Source organism: Salmo salar, chromosome 01, assembly GCF_965601325.2.
Source record: "Salmo salar chromosome 01, fSalSal1, whole genome shotgun sequence".
Classification (NCBI taxonomy): Eukaryota; Metazoa; Chordata; class Actinopteri; order Salmoniformes; family Salmonidae; genus Salmo; species Salmo salar.
Genome location: NC_138291.1, coordinates 26,825,371 through 26,838,690, shown reverse-complemented (window position 1 = coordinate 26,838,690; position 13,320 = coordinate 26,825,371). Strand labels below are relative to the sequence as shown.

The window sequence follows — 13,320 nt, the reverse complement described above, 5'->3', positions numbered from 1 at the left end:
CTATTGTTATAACAGCCTCCACTCTTCTGGGAAGGCGTTCCACATTGCTGCCGGGACTTGCTTCCATTCAGCCACAAGAGCATTAGTGAGGTCAGGCACTGATGTTGGGCGATTAGGCCTGGCTCGCAGTCGGCGTTCCAATTCATACCAAAGGTGTTCGATGGGGTTGAGGTCAGGGTTCTGTGCAGGCCAGTCAAATTCTTCCACAGCGATCTTGACAAACCATTTCTGTATGGACTTTACTTTGTGCACGGGGGCATTATCATGTTGAAACCTTCCCCAAACTTTTGCCACAAAGTTGGAAGCACAGAATCATCTAGAATGTCATTGTATGCTGTAACGTTAAGCTTTCCCTTCACTGGAACTAAGGGGCCTAGCCCGAACCATGAAAAATATTCCCAGACCATTATTCCTTCTCCACCAAACTTTATGCATTGGGGCAGGAGGCATTCTCCTGGCATCCACCAAACACAGATTTGTCCATTGAACTGCCAGATAGTGAAGCATGATTCATCAATCCAGAGAACACATTTCCACTGCTCCAGAGTCCAATGGTGGCGAGCTTTACACCACTCCAGCCGACGCTTGGCATTGCGCATGGTGATCTTAGGCTTGTGTGCTGCTCGGCCCTGTCAACCCATTTCATGAAGCTCCTGACAAACAGTGCTTCCAGATGCAGTATGGAACTCGGTAGTGAGTGTTGCAACCAAAGACAGATAATGTAAGGTAGTAAAACTGGCAATTAACAGGAGGCATGCGCGCTAGGCTAGGAAATGGGCACGTACTGTTCGATGACCCAGGCCTCAGACGTCCTCTAACTCTCTGAGCTACTGTTGGGCTCAGTAAATTAACAACCTCCTACGTGTACTGACTTCATTTGCGACTGAATACCACCAGTAGCGCAGCAGCCACTGCATGTGTGCAATGTGTAACTTCAACTTCCTGTGTAGCTACCTTTAAAGCCCCATACTGTGATGTTAACGGCTTCCTTTTTTTAACATTTGGATGTTGATCCAGGTGACGAGTTGTAAAACGTTTTCAATTTACAGGGACTTTATTTATTCACTTGGCAGAATGGTTATGTACGGGTTACGGTACAGTACCTATTTTGTCGTATACTGCATTTTAACAGCTGGAGTCTGTTAGCTCAAACACACGTTGATTTGGGCTGGTGGGCTGCCAGTAACCATCCCAGTCAGCATGCAGCTCCTGACTGTTGTTGTGTTGGACAAGTCAACTGAGGCTGCAGCGTTTTAGACTCGCCAAGTAAGGATCAGTCATCTTGATGGAATGATGAGAGACTTGATCTTTTAAACATATTTCCAGGTCTTGGCTAGTGGAAAACATGCTTGGTGCAGCAGATAGGATATGGCCTGGTGGTACTATCCCTTAGTGTGCCTGTGAGGACTCAGGGCAGGTTGAGTTAAAGGAGCCCATTGTTTGTTTGAGATGGCCTGCCGGGTGCCTGCTGCTTCTGCAGAAACTGACAGACACTTGGAAAGACAGGATTTATTGATATAGTTAAAAGTCTGATGCCTTGTTTTACAGTACCATTCTTAACAAGACAGTAAAATAAGATGATTTACATTGATCATAGCATTTTTCTATTGGTTCTTTAAACAACAGTTTGTTTGTTCCTTTCTCACTAACAATATACATTTTTTTATGTTAAACATTTAACAGATACATATAAATCTAAGTAGCAATATGAGTAGACTGTTATAAAATGTAGGCCCCTTACAACCATTTGTCAGGGGAAACTAATCACATTGTGTCCATTCGAATGAAACTAAGATGTATAGAGTTATGATTGTGATCTACTGTATAAAATAACTGTCACCTCAGGTTTGGGCCTCTCCCACTGTGCTCAGCTAATTCACTGATTTCATCTTGATTCTGGAATAACCAACAGTAGACAGCATAAATATGAGCAGACAGTTTGAAATCTGAAGATTCGCTTTTCCTCCCAATCTGAAACGTGTGTCTAATCCCTAATGGTCCTCCACGGATGGGCCTGTGTGCAAAGATTTCCATTATTTGGAAAATAATAATTTTCCTATGATTGGTTTAATAGCAGTCAACAGTGCAGTTCACCATGATTAGGTTTCAACGTGCATTTCCTGAGAAGAGATGTTGATTTGATTGGCTGGGGTTCTTGGGGTCTTCAGAACCAGGCTGAGAAGCCGTGTTTTTCCTTCACCACCCAGATGCTGTCGATCACCTTACCATACTGAACGACAAAGAGGCATTCTCCTTTATCATGGAGCCAACAAATCTGAATGAACAGTGTAATGACTTGTTTTTTCCCCCATGAAGTATATTACATATCAGTAAGAGATTGGAGAAGACCATCCACTTCATAGTTATAGAACTGAGGACTTCCCTCTCTGCTCACCTGGTCATCGGAGACCTGCTCCAGGTACAGATGGCTGGTGTTGTGCACCTGCATGCGGGTGTATCCATAATCTGTACTGCGGAAGGCACTCCAGTCCCTCGGATTAGGGATGAACGTATCATGATTCTCACGGCAGCCCTGAAAAGACCATAGATATCTACAAGCCATCCTACAGTGCATAGTGAAAGTCTAAACACCCCTTGCACAGTTCAGATTTTGCTGACTTGAAGTAAAAAAAAAGAAAAAAAAAAGAAGGGATTATATAACATTTTCTTCCCCCTAAAGAACATTTTCTACAGTAAAACCAAATTGTCCAGCAGGGTTAGGTATTTAGAAGGTTCTCCTCTAACTTTTTACCTGGGCTTTGCTACTTTCATATTTATTTTGATCATGACAAACTCAGTCCCTGCCAGTGACAAGCATACCCATAACATGATGCTGCCACCATAATACTTGAAAATACAGAGGGTTTCACTCTGATATGTTATATTGGATTTAACCTCTACGGGATCGGTGTGAGCTAACGTAGGCTAATGTGATTAGCATGAGGTAGTAAGTAACAAACAATTCCCAGGACAGACATATCTGATATGGGCAGAAAGCTTAAATTCTTGTTAATCTAACTGCACTGTCCAATTTACAGTAGCTATTAGTGAAAGAATACTATGCTATTGTTTGAGGAGAGTGCACAGTTATGAACTTGAAAATGTATTAATAAACCAATTAGGCACATTTGGGCAGTCTTGATACAACATTATGAACATATATGCAATGGTTCATTGGATAAGTCTAAAACTTTGCACATACACAGCTCCCATCTAGTGGCCAAAATCTAAATGGCACCTGGGCTGGAATAATACATTATGGCCTCTCTTGCATTTCAAAGATGGTACAAATGATCTTTTACCAGATCTAATGTGTTATATTCTCCTACATTAATTTCACATTTCCACAAACTTCAAAGTATTTATTTTCAAATGGTAACAAGAATATGCATATCTTTGCTTCAGGTCCTGAGGTACAGGCAGTTAGATTTGGGTATGTCATTTTAGGTGAAAACTGGGAAAAAAAAGGGTCCGATCCTTTTAACCCAAACCTGAAGGTTTTACATTTAGGCCAAAAAGTTATTGGAATCATTTCTTATCCTCCCCTGATCTATTCCTGTTTAAAAATGTATCCCAGACATGCTTTTAAAGCTCATTAGTGGCTTTGCGTTTGAATTGTTAGAAATTTACTAACCAAGGGAACTTAGACACAGGAACTAAAATCATGAGAACCACTACTTTTGCAAACAGATGGACCTCATTTTACAAATATGATTTTGTATGAAAATATGTTCTCCTAAACTTTAGATGTACCTCAGTAAGGGGTGTGAAGACCTTTGCAATTAAGACTTGTTATTTGAGAAAAAGTATTTTACTTGGAAAATGTGGAGGTTGTGTAGATCAGTGAAAAAATCCAGACAGAAATTTTAGGCAGAAAAATATTAAAACTGCAAGGCTGTGTAGACTTTCACTAAGCACTGTATGCTACTTCACAGTCCTTTGATAGTCTATAGTGTCCCATTTTCAGTCAAAGGTTCATGTTGTTTGTGGAGAGCCACATGCCTCCCTAAAGCTCATTCTCAAGCATCTGACATTTGGAACAGGACTGTGGCTCTGGTGCGGTCCTGAAACCACTTTGATATGGGGATGACCAACTCATGTGTGGTTGGATGACCAAGAGTGTCCTGCTTTGTTGACTGCATTTATACACCACCCATTGACTGAAAAAGGAGAGGTTAAAGCAGTGGTCTACTTACAGCAGAGCCTGTGATGATATGTACTGGGGATTTGGGGTTTACATAAGGCTGTTCGATGCTCCCATTGAAGACCTGGAAGAGGAACATTAAAGGCTCTTCAGTCTGACAAAACACTGATGACATGGAGAGTGTGTGATGTAGTGATTATTCACATGGGAACTGACCTTGTAGCCATAGACAGGCCACAACCTCTCATATGTGTGTTCATGGGCCCACAGCTCCAGGTCCACTCCTGGAAAAAGACGTCGCATTAGTTGATATGAACATTTTGATACAGTACTTACCTAGTATAAGCCTGGGCAATATACATATGGCATGATTTTCAATACTGAAAAATAATACAAATACCACAGCCTTGACATTCCACATTTTGTTGTGTTACATCCTGATTTTTTTTTTTTTTTACAATATCCAATAATGTCACAGTAGAATTATGTTAAGGTGTTTTGTAACCGATGCCTCTTTCCACTCATCAAATTGCAGGTGCACAGTCTGTATAATGTCAAAGTGTAATTACGTTTTTAGAAAGGTCCACAAATGTAAAATAAAAAGCCTTGAGTGAATAATAATTCAACCTCTTTCTTATCTTATGGCAAGCCTAAATAAATTCAGGATTAAAAATGTACTTAAGTCACATACAGTAAGTTGCATAGAGTGTGCAATAACATGAGTACCTCATCTCTGTACCCCATACATATAATTATCTGTAAGGTCCCTCAGTCAAGCAGTACATTTCAAACACAGATTGAGCCACAAAGACCATTGAGGTTTTCCAATGCCTCGCAAAAAAGGAAACCGGGTAGATGGGTAAACATTTTAAAAACAGACATTGAATATACTTTTGAGTCGTGGTGAAGCAATTAATTATACTTTGGATGGTGCATCAATACACCTAGTCACGAAAAAGATACAGGAGTCCTCCCTAATTCAGTTGCCGGAGAGGAAGGAAACCACTTAGGGATTTCACCTTGAGGTCAAGGGTGACTTTAAAACAGTTTGATTTTAATGGCTGTGATAGGAGAAAACTGAGGATGGATCAACATTGTAGTTACTCCACAAAACTAACCTAATTGACAGAGTGAGAGGAAACCTGTATAGAAACAATAATTTTATTAAACATGCATCCTGGTCACAACAAGGCACTAAAGTAGTACTGCAAAGAAAATGTGGCAAAGCAATTCCCTTTTTGTCCTGAATACAAACTGTTATGTTTGAGGCAAATCCAATAGATTACCAAGTACACTCTATATGTTCAAGCATAGTGGTGGCTGCATCATGTTATGGGTATGCTTGTAATTGTTAAGGACTGGGGAGTTGTTCCAGGATAAAAAAAAGTTAACTGAATAGAGCTAAGCACAGGCAAAAATTCTTCAAGAAAAGTAGACTGAACCAGGGTTCCACCAGACACGGGGAGATGAATTCACCTTTCAGCAGGAAAATAACCTAAAACAAGGCCAAATCTAAACTGGAGTTGCTTACCAAGACAGTGAAGATTCCTGAGTTACAGTTGACTTAAATCTGCTTGAAAAATCTATAGCAACACCTGAAAATGGTTGTCTAGCAATGACCAACAAATCAAATCAAAGTGTATTTGTCACGTGTGCTGAATACAACACGCGTAGACCTTACTGTGAAATGCTTACTTACAGGCTCTAACCAACAAAGCAATTTTTAAGTAAAAAAAAAAGGTATTAGGAAGGCTATATACAGTAGCGAGGCTATAACAGTAGCGAGGCTATATACAGGCACCAGTTAGTTGGGCTGATTGAGGTAGTATGTACATGTAGGCATGGTTAAAGTGACTACGCATATATGATAAACACAGAGTAGCAACAGCGTAAAAGAGCGTTTTGGGGGGGGGGGGGGGGGGGCACACAATGCAAATAGTCCGGGTAGCCATTTGATTACCTGTTCAGGAGTCTTATGGCTTGGGGGTAGAAGCTGTTGAGAAACCTTTTGGTCCTAGACTTAGCGCTCCGGTACCGCTTGCCTTGCGGTAGTAGTGAGAACAGTCTATGACTGGGGTGGCTGGGGTCTGACAATTTTTAGGACCTTCCTCTGACACTGCCTGGTGTAGAGGTCCTGGATGGCAGGCAGCTTAGCCCCAGTGATGTACTGGGCCGTACGCACTACCCTCTGTAGTGCCTTGTGGTCGGAGGCCGAGCAGTTGCCATACCAGGCAGTGATGCAACCAGTCAGGATGCTCTCGATGGTGCAGCTGTAGAACCTTTTGAGGATCTGAAGACCCATGCCAAATCTTTTTAGTTTCCTGAGGGGGAATAGGCTTTGTCGTGCCCTCTTCACGACCGTCTTGGTGTGTTTGGACCATTCTAGTTTGTTGGTGATGTGGACACCAAGGAACTTGAAGCTCTCAGCTTGCTCCACTACAGCCCCGTCGATGATAATGGGGGCGTGCTCGGTCCTCCTTTTCCTGTAGTCCACAATCACCTCCTTAGTCTTGGTTACGTTGAGGGATAGGTTGTTATTCTGGCACTGAGGTCTCTGACCTCCTTCCTATAGGCTGTCTCGTTGTTGTCGATGATCAGGCCTACCACTGTTTTGTCGTCTGCAAACTTAATGATGGTGTTGGAGTCGTGCCTGGCCACGCAATCGTAGGTGAACAGGGAGTACAGGAGGGGACAGAGCACGCACCCCTGAGGGGCTCCAGTGTTGAGGATCAGCGTGGTGGATGTGTTGCTACCTACCCTCACCACCTGGGGGCTGCCCATCAGGAAGTCTAGGATCCAGTTGCAGAGAGGTGTTCAGTCCCAGGATCCTAAGCTTAGTGATGAGTTTTGAGGGTACTATGGTGTTGAATGCTGAGCTGTAGTCAATGAACAGCATTCTCACGTAGGTGTTTCTTTTGTCCAGGTGGGAAATGGCAGTGTGGAGTGCAATAGAGATTGCATCATCTGTGGATCTGTTGGGGCAGTATGCAAATTGGAGTGGGGCTAGGGTTTCTGGGATAATGGTGTAGATGTGAGCCATTACCAGCCTTTCAAAGCACTTCATGGCTACAGACGTGAGTGCCACGGGTCTGTAGCCATTTAGGTAGGTTGCCTTAGTGTTCTTGGGCACAGGGACTATGGTGGTCTGCTTGAAACATGTTGGTAGTACAGACTCAGACAGGGAGAGGTTGAAAATGTTAGTGAAGACACCTGCCAGTTGGTTAGCACATGCCCAGAGCACATGTCCTGGTAATCCGTCTGGCACCGCAGCCTTGTGAATGTTGACCTGTTTAAAGGTCTACTCACGTCGGTTACGGAGAGCGTGATCACACAGTTGTCCGGAACAGCTGATGCTCTCATGCATGCCTCAGTGTTGCTTGCCTCGAAGCGAGCACAGAAGTAATTTAGCTCATCTGGTAGGCTCGTGTCACTGGGCAGCTCGCGGCTGTGCTTCCCTTTGTCGTCTGTAATGGTTTGCAAGCCCTGCCACATACAGTGGGGGGGGGGGGAAAGTATTTGATCCCCTGCTGATTTTGTACGTTTGCCCACTTAGAAATAAATGATCAGTCTATAATTTTAATAGTAGGTTTATTTGAACATGTCAAAAAACGCATGTCAAAAATGTTATAAAATGATATGCATTTTAATGAGGGAAATAATTATTTTCCCCCTCTGCAAAACATGACTTAGTACTTTGTGATTGCCAACAAGGGTTTTGCCACCGAGGTCAGACGTTTCTTGTAGTTGGCCACCAGGTTTGCACACATCTCTTCTCCAAGTCATTAAGGTTTCAAGGCTGACGTTTGGCAACTCAAACCTTCAGCTCCCTCCAGATTTTCTATGGGATTAAGGTCTGGAGACTGGCTAGGCCACTCCAGGACCTTAAAACTTGTTAGGGCTAGGGGGCAGTATTTACACCGCCGGATAAAAAACGTACCCGATTTAATCTGGTTACCACTCCTACCCAGTAACTAGAATATGCATATACTTATTATATATGGATAGAAAACACCCTAAAGTTTCTAAAACTGTTTGAATGGTGTCTGTGAGTATAACAGAACTCATTTGGCAGGCAAAAATCTGAGAAGGTTTCATGCAGGAAGTGGCCTGTCTGACAAGGAGTCGTTCTTCTTGTTTCTGTTTATTGAAGAGTCAGGATCTTAGCTGTTACGTGACACTTCCCACAGCTCCAATGGGGTCACAGAGCCCGGGAAAAACCTGAATGACGTAATTCAAAGCCCTGGCTGAAACACACGAGCGCTTTTGCTAAGTGGTCTATCAGGGGACAAAGGGCTTTAGGCGCGTGCACGGTCCGCCCCCGTCTTTCTGTTTTTCCCTCTTCTTACAGACACGCAGATTCCCGGTTGGAATATTATCGCTTTTCTACGAGATAAATTGCATAAAAATTGATTTTAAACAGCGGTTGACATGCTTCGAAGTACGGTAAAGGAATATTTAGACATTTTTTGTCACGAAATGCGCCATGCGCACGACCGTTATTTACCATTCCGGATAGTTTCTGGAACGCACGAACAAAACGACGCTATTCGGATATAACGATGGATTATTTGGGACCAAACCAACATTTGTTATTGAAGTAGAAGTCCTGGGAGTGCATTCTGACGAAGAACAGGAAAGGTAAGACCATTTTTCTTATAGTAAATGTGATTTTGGTGAAGGCTAAACTTGCCGGGTGTCTAAATAGCTAGCCCGTGATGGCTGGGCTATGTACTTAGAATATTGCAAAATGTGCTTCATCCGAAAAGCTATTTTAAAATCGGACATATCGAGTGCATAGAGGAGTTCTGTATCTATAATTCTTAAAATAATTGTTATGCTTTTTGTGAACGTTTATCGTGAGTAATTTAGTAAGTTGTTAGTAAATTCCCCGGAAGTTTGCGGGGGGTATGCTAGTTCTGAACGTCACATGTTAATGTAAAAAGCTGTTTTTTGATATAAATATGAACTTGATTGAACAAAACATGCATGTATTGTATAACATAATGTCCTAGGTGTGTCATCTGATGAAGATCATCAAAGGTTAGTGCTGCATTTAGCTGTCTTCTGGGTTTTTGTGACATTATATGCTAGCTTGAAAAATGGGTGTCTGATTATTTCTGGCTGGGTACTCTGCTGACATAATCTAATGTTTTGCTTTCGTTGTAAAGCCTTTTTGAAATCGGACAGTGTGGTTAGATTAACGAGAGTCTTGTCTTTAAATAGCTGTAAAATAGTCATATGTTTGAGAAATTGAAGTAATAGCATTTCAAACGTTTTGAAAATCGCGCCACAGGATTCAACTGGCTGTTACGTAGGTGGGACGAATTCGTCCCGCCTAGCCCAGAGAGGTTAATGTGCTTCTTCTTGAGCCACTCCTTTGTTGCCTTGGCCGTGTGTTTTGGGTCATTGTCATGCTGGAATACCCATCCACGACCCATTTTCAATGCCCTGGCTGAGGGAAGGAGGTTCTCACCCAAGATTTGACGGTACATGGCCCTGTCCATCGTCCCTTTGATGTGGTGAAGTTGTCCTGTCCCCTTAGCAGAAAAACACCCCCAATGATGTCAAAGAGCTCAATTTTGGTCTCATCTGACCACAACACTTTCACCCAGTTGTCCTCTGAATCATTCAGATGTTCATTGGTAGACTTCAGACGGGCCTGTATATGTATTCTTGAGCAGGGGGACCTTGCGGGCGCTGCAGGATTTCAGTCCTTCACGGCGCAGTGTGTTACCAATTGTTTTCTTGGTGACTATGGTCCCAGCTGCCTTGAGATCATTGACAAGATCCTCCCGTGTAGTTCTGGGCTGATTCCTCACCGTTCTCATGATCATTGCAACTCCACGAGGTGAGATCTTGCATGGAGCCCCAGGCCGAGGGATATTGACAGTTCTTTTGTGTTTCTTCCATCTGCAAATAATCGCACCAAAGGTTGTCACCTTCTCACCAAGCTGCTTGGCGATGGTCTTGTAGCCCATTCCAGCCTTGTGTAGGTCTACAATCTTGTCCCTGACATCCTTGGAGAGCTCTTTGGTCTTGGCCATGGAGGAGAGTTTGGAATCTGATTGATTGATTGCTTCTGTGGACAGGTGTCTTTTTTACAGGTAACAAGCTGCGGTTACATTTACATTTTAGTCATTTAGCAGACGCTCTTATCCAGAGCGACTTACAGTAGTGAATGCATACATTTCTTTTTTTTTTTTTTTGGTACTGGCCCCCCGTGGGAATCGAACCCACATGCTGGTGTTGCAAACACCATGCTCTACCAACTGAGCTACAGGGAAGACTACTCCCTTTAAGAGTGTGCTCCTAATCTCAGCTCGTTACCTGTATAAAAGACACCTGGGAGGCAAGAAATCTTTCTGATTGAGAGGGGGTCAAATACTTATTTTCCTCATTAAAATGCAAATCAATTTATAAAATTTTTGACATGCGTTTTTCTGGATATTTTTGTTGTTATTCTGTCTCTCACTGTTCAAATAAACCTACCATTAAAATGATAGACTGATCCTTTCTTTGTCAGTGGGCAAACGTACAAAATCAGCAGGGGATCAAATACTTTTTACCCCACTGTAAGACAAGCGTCAGAGCCGGTGTAGTACGATTTGATCTTAGTCCTGTATTGGCGTTTTGCCTGTTTGATGGTTCGTTGGAGGGCATAGCGGGATTTCTTATAAGCTTCCGGGTTAGAGTCCCACACCTTGAAAGCAGCAGCTCTACCCTTTAGCTCAGTGCGGATGTTGCCTGTAATCCATGGCTTCTGGTTGGGGTATGTACGTACAGTCACAGTGGGGGGGACGTCCTAGATGCGCTTATTGATAAATCCAGTGACTGATGTGGTGTACTCCTCAATGGCATCGGAAGAATCCCAGAACATGTTCCAGTCTGTGCTAGCAAAACAGTCCTGTAGTTTAGCATCTGCTTCATCTGACCACTTTTTTATAGACCGAGTCACTGGTGCTTCCTGCTTTAATTTTTTGCTTGCTGCTTGTAAGCAGGAATCAGGAGGATAGAATTGTGGTTAGATTTACCAAATGGAGGGCGAGCTTTGTACGCGTCTCTGTGTGTGGAGTACAGGTGATCTAGAATTTTTCCCCCTCTGGTTGCATATTTAACATGCTGATAGAAATTAGGTAGAACTGATTTAAGTTTCCCTGCATTAATGTCTCCGGCCACTAGGAGAGCCACCTCTGGGTGAGTGGTTTCCTGTTTGCTTATTTCCTTATACAGCTGACTGAGTGCGGTCTTAGTGCCAGCATCCGTCTGTGGTGGTAAATAAACAGCCACTAAAAGTATAGATGAGAACTCTCTTGGCAAATAGTCTTGTCTGCAGTTGATCGTAAGATACTCTACTTCAGGTGAGCAAAATCTTGAGACTTCCTTAGATTTCGTGCACCAGCTGTTGTTTACAAATATGCACAGACCCCCCTCGTCTTACCGGAGTGTGCTGTTCTATCTGGCCGGTGCAGCGTATATCCCGCTAGCTGAATAGCCATGTCATCATTCAGCCACGATTCTGTGAAACATAAGATGTTACAGTTTTTGATGTCCCGTTGGTAGGATATTCGTGATCGTACTTCGTCTAATTTATTGTCCAATGATTGCACGTTGGCGAGTAATAATGACAGTAACGGCAGCTTTCCCACTCGCCTTCTGCGGATCCTTACGAGGCACCCCACTCTGTGTCCTCTGTACCTGCGTCTCTTCCTCTTGCCAATAACTGGGATGTTGGCCTTGTCGGGTGTTCGGAGTATGTCCTGATCCGAGGTGAGTGTCTAATCCGAGGTGAGTGATCCCTGTCCTGACATCCAGAAGCTATTTTTTGCCGAAAGATACGGTGGCAGAAAAATTCTGTACAAAATAATTTACAAATAACGAGAGAAAAAAACACATAATAGCACAATTGGTTGGGCACCCGTAAAACTACTGCCATTTCTTCCAGCTCCATTTTTTCAACAATCAATTTAACAGAGCATGAAGCATAAAAAAGCAAATGTTGAACAATCCAGGTATGGAAAACTCTTAGATACTTGCCCAGAAAGACTCACAGCAGCAATCACTGCCAATGGTGATTCTAACATGCATTGACTCACAGGGTTGAATACTTATCCAATAATACACACACACACAGTACCAGTCAAAAGTTTGGACACACCTACTCATTCAAGGGTTTCTTTAGTTTTACTATTTTCGACATAGTTTATGACTTTACTATTGTTCTACTATGAAATAACACATATGGAATCATGTAATAACTAAAGTGTTAAATCAAAATATATTTTATATTTGAGATTCTTCAAAGTAGCCACCCTTTGCCCTGATGACAGCTTTGCACACTCCTTGCATTCTCTCAACCAACTTCACCTGGAATGCTTTTCCAACAGTCTTGAAGGAGTTCCCACATATGCCGAGCACTTGTTGGCTGCTTTTCCTTCACTCTGCGGTCCAACTCATCCCAAGCCATCTAAATTGGATAGAGGTTGGGTGATTGTGGGGGCCAGGTCATCTGATGCACACTAAATCTCTCCTTAGTCAAATAGCCCTTACACAGCCCGGAGACGTGTTGGGTCATTGTCCGGTTTAAAAACAAATGATAGTCCCACTAAGAGCAAACCAGATGGGATGGTGTATCGCTGTGCTAGCCATGCTGGTTAAGTGTGCCTTGAATGCTATTTAAAATCACAGACAGTGTCACCAGCAAAGCACCCCCACACCAATACATCTCCAAAGGATAGATTTCCACCTGTCTAATCTCCATTGCTTGTGTTTCTTTGCCAAAGCAAGTCTCTTCTTATTGGTGTCCTTTAGTAGTGGTTTCTTTGCAGCAATTCAAACGTGAAGGCCTGAGTCACTGAACAGTTGAAGTCGAGATGTTTCTTACTTGAACTCTGTGAAGCATTTATTTGGGCTGCAAGTTGAGGTGCAGCTAACTAATGAACTTATCCTCTGCAGCAGAGGTAACTTTCCTGTGGCGGTCGTCATGAGAGCCAGTTTTATCATAGATTGATGGATTTTGCGAATGCACTTGAAGAAATGTTCAAAGTTCTTGAAATTGTCTGGATTGACTGACCATGTTTTAAAGTAATGATGGACTGTCATTTCTCTTTGCTTATTTGAGCTGTTTTTGGTCTTTTACCAAATAGGGCTATCTTCTGTATACCAACCCTACCTTGTCA

At 42.8% G+C, this 13,320-nt stretch overlaps 1 protein-coding gene across 1 annotated transcript in view; it reads right to left on the bottom strand.

The window, feature by feature from the left end:
- Positions 1 to 1,494: 1,494 nt before the first annotated feature.
- acp7 (acid phosphatase 7, tartrate resistant (putative)) overlaps positions 1,495 to 13,320 on the bottom strand; it is a 26,764-nt gene continuing 14,938 nt past the window's right edge. The window contains exons 11-14 of the mRNA NM_001140103.1: positions 4,361 to 4,428; positions 4,197 to 4,268; positions 2,396 to 2,533; positions 1,495 to 2,230 (exon numbers count right to left, since the gene is read on the bottom strand). Coding sequence (NP_001133575.1) covers positions 2,165 to 2,230; positions 2,396 to 2,533; positions 4,197 to 4,268; positions 4,361 to 4,428 — 344 coding nt within the window. The 3' untranslated portion in view covers positions 1,495 to 2,164. The remainder of the gene's footprint in view (positions 2,231 to 2,395; positions 2,534 to 4,196; positions 4,269 to 4,360; positions 4,429 to 13,320) is intronic.